We start from the raw sequence: 15,769 nt of genomic DNA on the forward strand, positions 1-15,769 counted from the left end.
ATACATGAAGGAACAATTACTCATGAAGAAATACCTTCTCATTTTAGTATCCGTGGAATCTTTAATTTTACTCCAATTAAGGGGATCGGGTATATGATCTATAATATTTTCATCTACTTCATACAGTTGGATCTGAGATCAATTGCATAAAAGTCATCTAACCGCTAGATAAATCGATTCTCTGGAAGACAATAATTTTCTCATGTAGTTTGTAAATTATACCTTAAATTATCTTCATAAATAATCAAGTGGGAAAATATATATCATCAAGTGGGAGAATATATTCCATATATAATAGGTTTGTTCAACACGTAAAGGTTTCCATTGCTTTTTAAGAAAATTGAAGTGAAGTTTTTTTTTTCTTTTGTCAATAGAATATCAACTAATAAATAAAAATCATAGAAAAAAAATCACCAACAGAATATAAGTTAATGAATAGAAAACATAGAAACAACGAGTTTTTAATTACATTTTCTTTTGTGTTTTCGTGGACCGAAAAAAAGAGAGGGAAGTACATTAGTACAGTAAAAAAGTATAGAAACAGAGAGGTCGAACTGTTTTAAATATACAACAACAATTTGAGTAAGAAAGAGACAAAAGAGAGAAGGACATTTTATTAACTAGAGAGAGGAACCTCATTATATAGGTTTAGTGTTCTATTTATACAAGTAGAAAGTAAAATCCTAATAGTCTAATGGACCGGACATTCATGGGTCATAGGCCCTATAATATTCCCCCTTGTGCGATTCAAAAGCGGAACTTCAAATGTGTTGCCTCGTTAAAACCTTAACAAGGAAAACTCAATGGGATAAAACCTTGTTGAAGGGAAAAGAGTACAACGTGTTGATAAAGCTGGCAACTTCTCTTCAGAAAAACTTAAAATATAAAAATCCTGTAGGAAAAAGATAATCTCAATCGGGGAGTCATAACCATGGTGTTGTTGTTGTCTCATTAAAAAGGCATAATTGTTGGACTTTAGTACTCAGGTTGTGTCCAATACTAGCCTTTTTGGTCTAACATTTGTCCAACGTTAGGGTTTGGTACCTGGACTGGACATTGACTTGTGCTGACTTTGTTAAGTGATAACGTGTCTAATTTTTTAGTTTTTAAATGTGTAAATACTAATTCAGTTGTGACTTTTGTAACAAAGAACTGTGAAGTCCCTAACGTTTGTTGTTGCAGAGATGATTAGAATTGTTTTCAGTTAGGGTTTTCATTCTTAACTGGGTTTAATTCATTCTATAAATACATTCATCTAAGCATCAATACCCATGACACCAATTCTCTGCAGCAACACTTCAGTTTCATGGAAATTCATCACCAAACATCTCAGGCACAGAATCATCACAAACCCTTGAAAATAACAACAAACAATCAATTTCTCTACCATCTTGAATTTCTTCTCGATCTGAAACAGCAGCAGTTCATTCTTCTCCTTCTCCAGAAACCTATCAACCATCAAATTCATCTCAATTTCTTCATTCGCTTGCTATTAAAAGTAAATTCAACACAAACCCATTTCAGCTCCGTCTTCACTGATTCTTCTTCCTAACTCCATCTTTATCTCAATTCAACTATCAGACCCCATAAATAAAAGCCTAACTTCTAACCTGTTTCAAGTTATTACCACAAGCCGATTTAACCATAGAGCATTACTAATTCATAATTCGAACCATTCTTCTGATCAATAACAGATTCATCTTCCAATTTCTGCTCAAAACCCCATCTCTTGAATCTTCCATTAGCAAAAAACCCCTAACTTTCTGTTCTTGTTAGAAACCAACAGATCCTTAATCTCTCTGTCAAATTGAATCACACCAAACCCTAACTTTATTTCTTCATCCTGTTCATCATTGCAACTTCAATCTCACATCAAAACCTAACCTCAATTGATTCTTCAGTTCACAGCAACACAACATCTTCTTCTTTATATAGATCGAAGCCATCCTTCCTCTTCACTGTGTTCGTCAATTTCAGACAAAATGGTCTCAAATAACTGCCTCCATTTTTCCTCTCTCAGTTTCATTTGAAATTCAAATAAGAATTGATTTAATAGGGGTCCAATTATGGGCTTGAGTTGGAATTTCTATTAGGATTTATGGTTTCAATTGCTTCACAATAGAATTGATTCAACAGAAGTTTAATTATGGGTTTGAATAGGAATTTTGGTTGGGATTTTATTAGGGTTTCAATTGGATTTGATGAAGAAAATTAGTGATATAATTTTAGGGTTCTTATTTTCTTCTGGAAATGTTTCAAATGCCACTGTTTGGTTCTTCCCTATTAATGGTGGTCGAACTTGAGAAAAGCGTACACTGCTGACGACGCTATTAACAACGTTAAATAATCAAATTTTATTTTATTTTTTAATAGTTGGTAAACAGAAGTCAAGATTTTAATGGTCAATGAGGGTCAACGTCCATTCCAGGTACCAAGCCCTAACGTTGGACAAATGTTAGACCAAAGGCTAGTGTTGGAAAAAACCTAATTATCCCCATTAAAAACCTTGACGAGTAACAAAACCCATTGGGACAAAATAAACTCGGTAAAGGGAAAAAGAGTTCAACAAACACTCCCCCTGATGTCGACATCATATCATTAGATACTCCCCCTAATGTCGCCATCTCCCCCTGATTGCAATCAAGGGAGTTCGGACAATTTCCTTAGGAAGTGACTTAGTAAATAAGTCTGCTACATTCTCATCAGATGGTACTTTGTTGACTTGAATGTTTAAGAGACACTGTTGTTGCTGATTGTAAAAGAACTTTGGTGAAATATGTTCCGTATTTATCACCCTTGATATATCCTTGCTTCATCTGTTCGATACAAGCTGCGTTATCTTCATAAATGCATGTTGGCTTTTCAGTGGTAGAATTCAAACCACTATCCCCTCGAATATGTGTAACGATAGACCTTAACCATATACACTCACGAACCGCTTCATGTAGGGAAATGATCTCCGAGTGGTTCGTGGAGGTATCTACAAGAGTTTGCTTGGTCGATCTCCAGAATATCGCTGTGTTCCCTATAGTGAATACATAACCAGTTTGGGATCGAGCTTTATATGGGTCAGAGAGGTACCCAGCATCAGCAAAACCAACCAAAACATTATTTGGGGTTTCAGTGTAGGGTGTTGGTTCAGCAATCCTCCTTTCGTCCTCATAGGGATAAAATAGACCCATGTCAATGGTTCCTTTAAGGTATCTGAATACATTCTTTATACCATTCCAATGACGCTGCGTTGGCGCTGAGCTATATCTAGATAATAAGTCCACTGAGAATGATATATCAGGTCGAGTACATTATGCTAAGTACAATAATGCGCCTATTTCACTTAGGTAGGGAATTTCAGCTCCCAATACCTCTTCGCCATCTTCCTTTGGACGAAATGGATCCTTTTGTACATCTAAACTTCGACCAATCATGGGAGTGCTAGCAGGATGTACCTTGTCCATATTGAATTTCATGAGTATCTTATGGAGATATGCAGACTTGTGGATTATTATTCCACAGGCTCGGCGTTCTAGCTCAAGTCCTAGACAAAACCGAGTTTTCCCAAGATCTTTCATCTCAAATTCAGATTTCAAGTAACTTGTGGTTTCTCTTATTTCATCAAGAGTACCTATTATGTTCATATCATCAACATAAACATCTATAATTGCAAATCCGGAACTCGTTTTCTTTATAAATACGCAGGGGCATAACTCATTATTTGTATATCCCTTCCCAATAAAATAATAACTTAGATGGGTATACCACATCCTCCCGGATTGCTTTAATCCGTAAAGTGAGCGTTTCAACTTAATCGAAAACGCACTCCGTGGTTTAGAGTTACTTGATTCGGGAAATGGAATGCCATCAGACACTTTCATGTATATCTCTGAATCTAGATACCCATAGAGATATGCTGTAACCACATCCATAAGCTGCATTTCAAGTCCTTCTGAAACTACCAAGCTAACTAAGTAGCGGAACGTTATGACATCCATTACGGGAGAGTATGTTTCCTCATAATCAATTCCAGGGCGTTATGATAAACCTTGCGCCACAAGGCGAGCCTTATACCTCAAGACTTCATTCTTTTCATTACGCGTTCTGACAAATACCCATTTATGTCATACAGGCTTTACACCTAGTGGGGTTAGCACTACCGCACCAAATACCCGTCTATTTGCCAATGAATTTAATTCTTCCTGGAATGCAACTTCCCATTTAGGCCAGTCAGCTCTTTTTTGACATTCTGCAATAGAGCGTGGTTCGATGTCATCGTGCTCAATGATCTCATGAGCAAAAGTGTATGTAAATACATCATCAATATGTGTGGATGATCTTTCTATCAACACGTATGCACTCTCATAATCCATAGATATTTCTTTGTTCTCTGGAATCATTTCAAACATCGGAGCGTCCTCAAGTATTGATTCATGGACATAACTGTAATCAGAGACAATTTCATGAGAGGGATTATCTGTATTGATGATAAATGGATCGTATTGTGCCTTACTCACTCTTTTCTTCCTTGGGTGAGTATCCATCGAACCAAGTGGTCTTCCCCTCTTCCTTTGGGGGGATACGGCCTCAGTTACACTTCCACCAAGTGTAGGTTTGACACCTCTATATAAGGTGCCTTTTCCCATGTTAGGGATTTCTAACGTTGCACGCACGTTTTCAGCTGGTATGTGTGATCTCGTCACTTTAGCAATATCAGTGAATGCATCAGGCATTGAGTTTGCCACATTCTGAAGATCAATAGTTATTTGCACTTCACTTTCACATCATGAGGTGCGGGGATCAAGATGAGACAAAGTAGGGAAACACCACGACAATTCATGCCGTTCCCTTAGGAAATACTTTTCCATACCTCCCCCTAACGACGGGAAGGTTGTCTCATCAAAGTGACAGTCCGCAGATCTAGCGGTAAAGAGATCGTCTGTCAAATGTTCCAAATAGCGGATAATTGTTGGGGATTCATATCCAACATAAATACTTAATCGTCTTTGGGGACCCATCTTAGTACGCTGTGGGGGCGTAATAGGCATGTAAACAACACAACCAAAAATGCATAAATGTGAAATATCAGGCTCATATCCAGTTACCAACCGGTACGCAGAAAATGGTTGGCTAATAATGGGTCTAAAGTGAATAAGTAATGTTGCATGCAATATGGCGTACCCCCAGGCAGTAATAGGCATGTTGGAACGCATAACCAATGCCCTGGCTATCATTTTGAGTGTGTACGCGGGGTACATGATGCTCTACGTCAATTCCGATAGACATACAGAAATCATCAAATCATTTAGATGTAAATTCTCCAGCATTATCAAGTCTGATAGACTTGATTGGGTAATCGGGGTGGTGAACCCTCAAACGGATAATTTTTGCTAGGAGCTTTGCAAAGACAGCATTTCTTGTGGACAGTAATGCAACATTTGACCAACGGGTCGAAGCATCTACCAGAACCATAAAATACCTGAATGGTCCGCACCTGGATGTATAGGTCCACAAATATCACCTTGTATTCTTTGTAAAAATGGAATGTTTTGTTTTATATCTTTAGCATAGGATGGTCTCGCTCATGTCTTTGCTAAAGAACAAGCTTTGCAAAATGAGTGGTGTGCTTTTGACAAAGTCCATTTAGTAGAATGAGAGAGAGGTTGTACATCAGTTGCTTTAGATGGAAGTGATTGACAGACGTTGTTACTTTGCATTGTAACTGTCTTTTGTCTCATTTTACTTTTCACTCGAAAGAAAGGATATCCATATGAGTTCTTTAAAACACGGATCATCATATCACGACCTGGGTGCCCCAAGCGGTCGTGTCAAAGCTTGTATAAGTCACCGTTCAACAGTTCATCGTTGGTAACAACATGTGATTCGATAATCCGAATAGTAGTAGTGTACAAACCACTAGAGTGGATCATTAATTTCTCTAAAATGCGTTTTCTTCCACGTGTATTAGAGATAATATTTATATATTCAATTTCATTTTCACAGTGAGTTTCCAAGTGATAACCATTTGCACGGATATCTTTGAAGCTCAACAAGGTACGGTTAGCTCTTGGTGCATATAGAGCTTCTGTGACTTTAATTATTGTGCCATTTGGGAACAAAAATTGAGCATTACCTCGCCCAATAATCACTTGTGATGATCCAATCATCGTAGTCACAAAGGATTTATAAGGAATTAAGTCAACAAATAATTTCCTATTTCTTAAAATAGTGTGTGTGGTGCCACTATCAGCTAGGCACTCAATTTCTTCTGAGGATGACATTCCTACAAGTAAATAGTACTTCAGAGAATTCGGTCACATAATTCAATCATGCAATAGATTATCACAGTAAAAATTAAATCCAAAGTATATAAGTACCCATAAAATTAAAAACCACTGATCCATCAACAAAAAAAAAAGATAATTTTAGACTACCTAACATAGTTTAAGTCATCAAAAAAAATATTTAAACCAAAGTCTGATAAACCACAAAGCAAGAAAATAAACAAGTTTTTAGGATCATAAGATGACTAAAAAAACAATCAATCAAAGTCAGGTGTTTCCATAAGGGCATGGTTCTTTTTTCCCTGGAAGTCTGAAATGGTGAAGTTGACATCTAGGGCATGATCATGTTCTTCCACACAGTGAGATTCTTGATCTATAGATTCCCGGTACTTTTTGTAGCTGTCTGCTACCTTGGCACTAGCCTTGCATTGCTGGTAGGGTTTTTATGTGCGGATATTCCACACCTGTAACAAGGTGCATTGTCATTCTCGACCTTCTTAGGTGTAGGGTTTTTATGTGCTTTTTCAACAGTGTTGCCCCTACCACTAGGTACAGAAGTAACATATCTATACCAGGTATTTGAATTGCCTCCACGCCAATGGACCCTTCCACGATGACCCTTTTGTCCTCTTCCACGTGGGTTGTTATCCCCACGTGAGTATGGAGCATGAGAATATGAATCAACATTTTTAACCCTCTTTTCTTTCGGGTGTTTTCCTTTGTTATCCTTGTCATAGTTATCCTCAGGAATTTTATTCTTCCCAGGGGCTCTAGCATTGTTGTTTGCTAGAACTACATTGTGCCTTTCGGCCACCCGCAATAAGTTGATCAACTTGCTAAAAGTTGTTATTCTTTTATTATCAACCTCTATGGGGTATTGGTTGGCTAGAATAACAGATGACAAAGGGAAAGTAGACAATGTCTTTTGAATCAAATCTTTATCTGTGAGTTTTATCCCACAGAAATTGAGGTGTGCTTGTAGCTTAAGCGTATCTCTTTGGAAATCACCTACCTTCACATAATCAAGAAATCAGATGTCATTCCACTGTTCATTCAAATGTGGGAGAAGGCAATCCTCAATGCTCCCAAAGCGGCTTGCTAGTGCATCCCACAGTTCTTTAGGACACATCATGTGTTGGTATCCCCAAAGGAGATTAGGGTCAATGTGTTCCTTCAAATATCGGAGGGCTTCAACCTTTTCTTTTTCAGTTGCTGGGACAACATCTTTGTCAATAGAGGGTTTGATGGTGTGGGTGCATTCTTTTGCCACAAAGCGATCTTCACATCAGCCACCCAACGGTGATACTCAAGTCCATCTATATCCAACCGTCCAAACTCTTGTCGGATATATTTCGTCTTACTCATCTACATAAGACAAGATTAAAGGACATTGTTATGACCCATTCTGATACTATATTCCCAAAATCCAAGTTTCTTTATGGATTGGGAAAAACCAAGTCTCTTTATGGTTTTTATTGGTGACCCATTGAATACTAAATACTAATAACAGAGAGGAGTTCATAGCAATTTTTAGAAGAGAAAAGAAAACAAAATGTAGAAAATATAGTACACTGATAATAGTACAATTTAACCAGAGAGAAGGAAATTTTAATAACAGAGAGGAGTTCATAGCAATTCGTGTTGATAACATATTTGAGTAAGAAAGAGACAAAACAGAGAAGGACATTTTATTAACCAGAGAGAGGAACCCCATTACATAGGTTTAGTGTTCTATTTATACAAGTAGAAGGGAAAACCCTAATAGTCTAATGGACCGCACATCCATGGGCCATAGGCCCTATAACAACAACATGAATTTTGGTAATTCCACATAATAAGTCAACACATGATGTCTTTACCAGCTTGAGAGCTCCCAAATTTAAATATAACAAGCCGAAATTATTATCAACACTCATCCATGGTTTATTACCTTTGGTGACTCGCTGTGTATTTTTATTCGTACACATTCAAGTTGGATTTGAAACATATCGAAAGTATTATTCATTCTCTATGTGTTAGTTCGCTCCAATATCTTAAATAAATCGTACTACCACCCCATGCAAATACAATTGAACTTTGGCTAAACTTTTTGTATAACCCCATTTAAAGTTGTCTTGCGTTTTATTGAAATATTTGAGTAACGTAACATCAGTAGACACTAGCTTTTATACCCTCAACTTGCAACAGATACTCTTGATACTTTTGCTATCTTGTTTATAACTACTTGAACAGTCTTTCACCTTTGTTATTGTATGAGACAGATAAAAAGCATGAATACCCGTCACCCAATAACCTATGAAGAAATGACTTTTTACTTTCACCCAGTAACAAAGGTGAAAGAATGTTCGCGTACGGAAGGCTAAACATCTAACGACTTTATAGAAGACGATCTCTTCTCATCTGGGTTGCACGGACGCATACATAACGATGCGGATACGACTCGACACGGAAGCGGACAAGAATAAATTCTCAAAAAACTAGGACGCGGACATGTTATGAAATTAGTGATATGTCTCACCAAAATATATATATTATGAATGTAAGTTTTTTCAACAAAGTTAATGAATCATTAATAAATAACAAATTTGTGCAACAATAAACTTATATACTAATAAAGGATACATATACAAAATTCAGGCATTTTTAGTAGACATTTATGTTAAGATGGTGTGTGACATATCACATATGCATGTGATGTCACTGGTATGTCAGTCCCAGCCCAGAGACGCGTGTGTCCAAGTATTCGAACACGAGTCTAACAGGGACGCATGGCATTTTTAGGCGCGTCCGTGCCACTCGCATTCTCATGTGTTTTTGTATCATTTAAAAATGAATCTTTAATGTTTAGTGCGCTTGCCTCTCGGATAAAATAGTAAATTCATTGGACAACAATTAACCAGCATATCTGAAACTCGTCAACATCACCGACTAAGAAAACATTCCCTACATCCCTCGAAGTGAGTTTTTCCCTTTTATTGTTTGTCCCAAGATAAATGATCTTTTCCCTTTGTATAATTTTTTCCAACTAAATCGTAACTAGTAGTTGGTGTTGTTAAAGTTTCTTTCATAAATATGTAGAATTTGATAGTCATGTTGATATTGGTTGTGTAGGTCTTTTCAAAAAATTTCTAATGATAAATCATTTAATTATCTGCATTATAGTTTACGGGACATGTTATTTCGAAGTTTTAACACAAAATAGGGGACGAGCAGAAAAATACTAAAAACTAATTCTCTTTACTATTTTCCTTAAAATTGTGCAAGTATATAAAAAAAGGCTCACCTTTTATGGGACCAAATGACTATCGGATTGTAGAACATTTCTTCTGGTTTTCAACCATTTCCATGAGAAATGCTCATTGCTCGTTAGTAAAAGATTCGAACCAGAACCAATAACTCAAGTTAAGTGCAAAAAAAGGGAATCCGACCTACCGGATTCGAACCAGTGACCTAAGGATTAATCTGCAAACTACTACAGTCCTCCGCTCTACCAACTGAGCTAAGGTCGGATGCTTGTTGCAAGTCACAAATTTAATAATTTATTCATTTAACTAATTTTGAAGTACTCATTCACAAATATTCAAACTCGTAAATACGTGCTATGCTTGATAAAGATAGTTCATATGCAACCAGTTCATAACTTTCTAAACACTAAACTTAGCCCAACTTGTTTCTCATTGCCTTCTTGACTTTGTCTACAACCATCTTCAAAGTTTAAACTGGTCATTGAATGTTCAGATTGTCGTAATTTTTCTATGAATTCTGGTTCCATAAGACAGCTTCCAGCTCCTCTTGCTTAGTCAATCTGTGTTGCTAAACTGACTTTGTGCTATGTTCAGTTTGAGGGGGTGTTTTTTCTTATAAAGGTCAAACTGACATAATGCTTTCGTTTCTGTTCTGTTCTTGTTGTTCACACTTATTTTTTCTCGAAAAAGAGGAAGATCCTCATACATTAATCGAACTTACTCTTCTCCTCAAGTAGGAAAGGGTATTGGTTACAGTCCGATTAGATTTCTAGGTATGTAATAATAGTTTCTAAATATGTCACTTCTTGTTGTTCAAACTTTCCAAATGTATGTCTTATAAGTTTGAGGAGGTGTTAGGACTTAGGAGCATATGTCAATCTGTTCTGGCTCAGTCTTGTACTGTTATGTCTTGACAAAATGTACCTTCAAACAACAATCACAGAAACAACAACATCAATCACAGATTCAACTCCAAGATCAAGCAAGACTAAATCTCTAATGAGCAAACATGGTTGGGAATCTTTTCAGTTACTTTGTTACTTAAAAATGGAGCATTTTATTATACTGTATTTCTTGAGCTTTTTGCAGGTGTGTTAGTAGTTTTGAAAGTAATCAGTTCTTTCAGATCTGTCTTATAACTACCTGCCCAGGAAAGGTTTGCTATATGTGGAAGAAATTAGTTCTTTATTACACGATAAAAACCTTAAGAGATGGATGGATCATGTTTTGATCCTAACTCTCTTGTTTTCTACCGGACTGTTATTTGGTTTGGGAGAAAATAGTCCTTCCCAAACATTGTCATCTAAGCTTCACAAGAAGAGGACCCATCTGCGTGTATTGTCATTTGCTGCAACTCTAGAATTGTTAGTCGGTTTAGTTTTCAAGTTTGCTCATGTTTCTCTATTATCTCTGTGAAAGTTTGTTACTCACTTGAATTAGCCATTCTTGATGAGAACTATCTCTGTAATGATTCCCTATAATTGAGTTGTTGAAGTTGTAATCTCTTAGTAAAGTGTTTTACCTTAGTTTTTCTTATATAAAAATAAATAAAAATACATGCATCCCGCGTGTAATATTGTACTGAATAATCATTTTTGCGACAACACTGTTCTTATCTTTTTTCTCTAACTTTCTCCACCACCACCGGACACCCAGGCTTGAACCCTTAACTTCATGGGTCCCTAATTTGAGCCCAGCTGATTTTTCAAGAACAAATTTATAATTGTTGCGATGGAAAATCTTCGGGATAATTCCATTGCTGATAAATTTCCAATTTTGTGGTGAATTTATTCCCTATAGTTTATTCCAACACCTTATACCGAAATAATGATAAGAGACATCACACGGCACTTTGACTTATTGTACAACACATCCTACCTGAATACTAGTGTTTGTAGAATGTCAGTTCTGCCTGACTTGAGTTTTCATAAAATTCTCTAGTGCATATATCACTAATAGACACCGGCTTTTTATACCTCCTCTCAATCTACAAGACTACAACTGAAATTCACTTGCATTTCATGATAGTGATTTCATCTGGTGCACCCATCCACATGAGACACAAAAAATCCATGCTGACCAAGTGACCCATGAAGAAAGTTACTTGAACTTTGAGCACCTTATACACCAATGGTATGGTATCTATGCCATCTTTATACACCAAAATGGCCAAATGGACTTTGTTATTACTGGTATAGAGTGTACAATCAATTCCTAAATCTTTTAACAACTTCAAGTCATACTCATCACATTTCCATCCAGGATGATCTGTATCTCATGAAGATAAAAGTTTCAGTTTGACATACCTTAAACGAACTAAACATGAATGTCATGCAAAATGGACATGATCATGGAAATGTTATAGTACAATTATTGTGGCGAACAAGAGGATGGAGTGAACATGAGCATGGAAATGTTTGCATGGGTGGGCTCTGCTTTACATCTTATAGTACAATTATTGTACAAAAACATTTCAATATCGATTATCTGGCATTGTTAAGAATTTATACATCAGTGCGAAGTTGTGAACCAAAGTACTGTCGCTGTACACCATAGGAAAGATATATTTACCTTTGCACCCTCACATATGTAAACAAAAAGTTCGTGTATACGGGTTTTAGGTTCCCAAAGGAGGAGTCGCCAAATCAATCAACCCTTTAACTGATAAGTTCGTTAATGAATCTGCGATAACTTTAGCACTTGATTTCATATAACCACCTGTAAACAAACACGCGTTTCAGTTTGATGAAAACAAAAAGGGAGACCGAACAGAAAACATAGGACGGAAAGAAGTTGCCCTAGAAATTGGGGTTTATGAAAGTAATAACCTACATGCCCTAAGCAGATCATTCATCATTGGTAGTCGAAACTTTGAATGAAAATGGATGTGAAGGAAATGATTTAGCCAATCCCACTCGTCCATTGAAAATGCTTATTAAACTTTGATTATTAACATGAACAGCTGGCCAAGTAAGTTGACATGGAATCTATGTAAAATCACTTCCAATTCCATGCTCAGACAATGTGGTCCCTAAAGCATTTCAAGATAAGAAAGACACAAGCAGGACTGTATTCATGCCGAATGTATCAAACCTCCCCACCCCCCCAAAAAAAAAAATATGCCTTAGGATGGAAATGATGAAATGGCCCCACTATGCTGCAAGCTTTTTACTGAAGAACTGAATAGAAATATACCTGATGTAAGCATAACAAGAGGAATGTTCTTTTCTTTAGCAAATCTGAACACCTTCTCATCTCTACTGGCTACTCCATCAGGGCTCACCTAAAAGTTGAATAGTGATCATATTAATGAATGTTGTCACATGATCTAACAAAACTGTATTTCATCTTCAATCTAGTTTAGTATTTGCAACTTAAGAAAGTTAGAAATCAGAGAGTATCAAGTTTATGTATCGGGCAGCTTGATAATTTATTGTCAGAAGAGAGAATCCTGGAGAACGCACATAACGTGGAGTGTAGCAGACTAAATTACCTTCAACTGTCCCAGAGGGTCTCCATCGAGGATATCAGTGCCAGCATTGTACAGAACCAACTCAGGATTAAAGTTAATCCCAGCAACCTGGAATTTACATTGTAAAGCCCCAGTGTCTGGTAAAACATACTTACTACGAAAATGAAAAACTCCAACATATTCATTTGCATGTAAGGAAGTCTTTCTATTAGTCATCTGTCGATCAACTAAAGACAATAGAGATAATTCATTATTGATTGGTTTATGTTTATCCAACAGTAAGCAATTTTCGGTACTTCATCATGGTCATAGCATGTTCCATAAGAACACTTGGAAATCAACTCTAGTCTTTTGCTGACTAGAATAGCAAAACAAGATAATGAAATAGAAGAGCTTAATATTTCAACCAAGCAAACTGAACGATCATGTCAAGTCTCACTATCCATGTTTGCAAGGCAAGTAACATATTTTGCAAATGCTGATTAACAAGAAGTATAGATAGTGATAATGATTAAATGCACATCCATACCTCAAGTGCTTTATCTAATTGTTCCAAATACACTTCTGTTGGAGTCCCGCTCTGTACTTGGACACTCTGATCAATGTAAGTTCTTGCCTTAAAGTCCTACAGTAGCAAGAAAAACAGATATATGAACATTAAAATGAGTAATCAGAAGGTAGCACAAGTAACTGTCAATGTCATTTAAGAGAACTGACTTGCTTGATTATAGTTATGAAAGGAATAATTGTAATTTGATTCCAAGATTATATGTAACAATGATTTAATAGGGAATGTCTTACAAAGGGATAAATATCGGGATTGTACATGTCCAGGATATAAACTCTACCTGTAGGTATCACGTTATCAATAAAATTCATGAACAGAACCATTAATATCTTTCGAAGTAAAATTAAAGGAAACCTACTATCATTTCCAAAGTCCATTTCATGTCCATTCCCTTGATGCGCATCAAGATCAATGATCATCACCCTGCACAAGTTTGCAGATAAATAATAGGATGTGAGGAAGCAATTGATAGATATTGACTCAGACTGTGCAAAAATAAGGAATACAGTTAATAGAAAGAATAAGACTTAAGGCTGCACTTTGTAAGTTAGTGGCCTCTAATTCAACTTTATGAAAGATTGGAACTGGTAATTACCTTGAAATGTTCAACCGGGTAAATGCAAATATAATACAAAGAGATATATCCGCATAGACACAGAATCCACCTCCTTTATCTGCACAGCAATGATGAAAACCTCCACCAACATTAATTGCCCATCCCCGCTCTTTTGCGAGCTTTGCTGCTAAAATAGTTCCCCCTACCTGTTGTAACGTATTATCAGTATCTTTAACAAAATAGGGAATAGAGGAAAATCATTAAAACAATGGGGTTTCACCTGCTTGCGAAACGGGTAGAGAACCTTTTGCTGCACAAGACAATTTGGTAGTAATGCAACAGGTGGGACCTAAAGAATACATGAAAGTTATCAATAAGATCGGTTAATTGCTCATTCAAGAAAAGTATTTGAATCCACAAAATACATCAAGCTCCACTGCAAACTACAATATGTATAATGCAACATCATGTTGCCAAAACAAAACATCTAAAACAAATTACATCATTTTGCCACATCTAAAATATTCACAGCTTTGGATAATATGCAGTTCCACATACCTCAATTATGACAGCAACCTTATAACTGCTTTCCAAACTACTCAAATATGATTCGGTATGTACCTGTTTACAAGTATCTGAAGTAAGCAATTCTCTGAAGGCGATTTAGGGGCTTTTACAATTACAAATTGCAATCAACATTTACCAATTCCTAAGTTCTAAAAATATGAATTTGTTACCTTTTCAGTGTAATTAGCACTAAGAACCGCAGGAAAACGAAAAAGAAAGACGAAATGATAACGAGAGTTCAAAAGATTGAAAAATTACCACAAGGAGATCATCATTTGAAGCTTCCAAAGGCTCAACAATCCGACTTCGTTCCAATACACCATCTTTTACAAGAAACTTACAAATTCGACCCCATTTTGATGAATCAAATGGATGCCTATACACAAATTCATTTAAAAAATTAAAAAAATCAATTCAGCCACAAAAAGATGAGATTTGTATCACAATTTCTTCAATTTTTGATCTAATAAGTAAGAAAACAGTTAAATACTTACAATTTCTCAATACCCAAGAAGGCGATATCATAAGAAGATGAGTAAATCAAAGGGACCATACTGAGTGGAACATCAAAATAGAGTTTACTAGAAAGGATTCGATTTCTTCTTAGGGTTTCTACATCTATTGATGAAGATGAAGAAGAAGCTTGTGGGATTACATTGGTTGAAGATGAAGTACTCATGGTTTTTTCTGGTAATGGAATTGTACAAGAGAGGATTCTTCTGGGGTTTAACTTTAATAAAGGAGGAATTTTCAGTGAAATGGTCAGTGACATTGTTTGTTGACTTTTAACAGGCCGTTGACGGTTGGGAGTAGGAGATGACAGAACAACGTGTCATGTGATGAACACATTTTGTTAGGACAATGGTGCGAGTCACGGCTACTAGTTCCCAGCAGCCTCGACACACTTGCCGTATGTTTGGTTCAAAGAATTGCATTCTTGATCTGGAATGTGACCAATTTTTTGAATAAATCAACCATGTGTAATTAAGAAATATTGATTCTTACGAATCCAATTCTTTCCAAAATAATACATATTTATTGTATTGGTTTAATAGTGTAATGGAATTGGTTCTACAATAAAAACAA

At 36.3% G+C, this 15,769-nt stretch overlaps 2 protein-coding genes and 1 non-coding gene across 3 annotated transcripts; all 3 read right to left on the reverse strand.

Annotated features, from left to right (window-relative positions):
- Positions 1 to 6,681: 6,681 nt before the first annotated feature.
- On the reverse strand, positions 6,682 to 7,989 carry LOC113316370. Its single transcript, XM_026564565.1, has 2 exons — positions 7,846 to 7,989; positions 6,682 to 7,287 (listed from the first exon to the last, which is right to left on the reverse strand). The coding sequence occupies exons 1-2, from the start codon at positions 7,987 to 7,989 to the stop codon at positions 6,682 to 6,684; spliced, it is 750 nt and encodes a 249-aa protein (XP_026420350.1).
- Positions 7,990 to 9,697: 1,708 nt separating this feature from the next.
- On the reverse strand, positions 9,698 to 9,784 carry TRNAY-GUA. Its single transcript is given in 2 exon segments — positions 9,698 to 9,733; positions 9,748 to 9,784. It is a non-coding gene; the product is annotated as a tRNA-Tyr (tRNA).
- Positions 9,785 to 11,975: 2,191 nt separating this feature from the next.
- On the reverse strand, positions 11,976 to 15,429 carry LOC113317512 (histone deacetylase 2-like). Its single transcript, XM_026565636.1, has 11 exons — positions 15,178 to 15,429; positions 14,942 to 15,059; positions 14,675 to 14,737; positions 14,397 to 14,465; positions 14,156 to 14,322; positions 13,919 to 13,983; positions 13,794 to 13,840; positions 13,522 to 13,617; positions 13,014 to 13,100; positions 12,716 to 12,803; positions 11,976 to 12,238 (listed from the first exon to the last, which is right to left on the reverse strand). Exons 1-11 carry the CDS (start codon positions 15,360 to 15,362, stop codon positions 12,138 to 12,140), a joined length of 1,086 nt encoding a protein of 361 aa, XP_026421421.1. The 5' UTR covers positions 15,363 to 15,429; the 3' UTR covers positions 11,976 to 12,137.
- Between the last annotated feature and the right edge of the window lie 340 nt (positions 15,430 to 15,769).

Source organism: Papaver somniferum, chromosome 10 (assembly GCF_003573695.1).
Source record: "Papaver somniferum cultivar HN1 chromosome 10, ASM357369v1, whole genome shotgun sequence".
Lineage (NCBI taxonomy): Eukaryota > Viridiplantae > Streptophyta > Magnoliopsida > Ranunculales > Papaveraceae > Papaver > Papaver somniferum.

Excerpts from the sequence above, each read along its gene's own strand:
- LOC113316370 (XM_026564565.1), bottom strand. The coding sequence starts at position 7,989 with ATGGGGTTCCTCTCTCTGGTTAATAAAATGTCCTTCTCTGTTTTGTCT. Across the intron at positions 7,288-7,845 it reads TAAATTGTACTATTATCAGT|GTAGGTGATTTCCAAAGAGA; the intron begins GTACTATATTTT and ends GATTATGTGAAG.
- LOC113317512 (XM_026565636.1), bottom strand. The coding sequence starts at position 15,362 with ATGAGTACTTCATCTTCAACCAATGTAATCCCACAAGCTTCTTCTTCA. Across the intron at positions 13,984-14,155 it reads ACCCGGTTGAACATTTCAAG|GGTGATGATCATTGATCTTG; the intron begins GTAATTACCAGT and ends AAACTTGTGCAG. Across the intron at positions 13,101-13,521 it reads AATTAGATAAAGCACTTGAG|GTTGCTGGGATTAACTTTAA; the intron begins GTATGGATGTGC and ends TGTAAATTCCAG.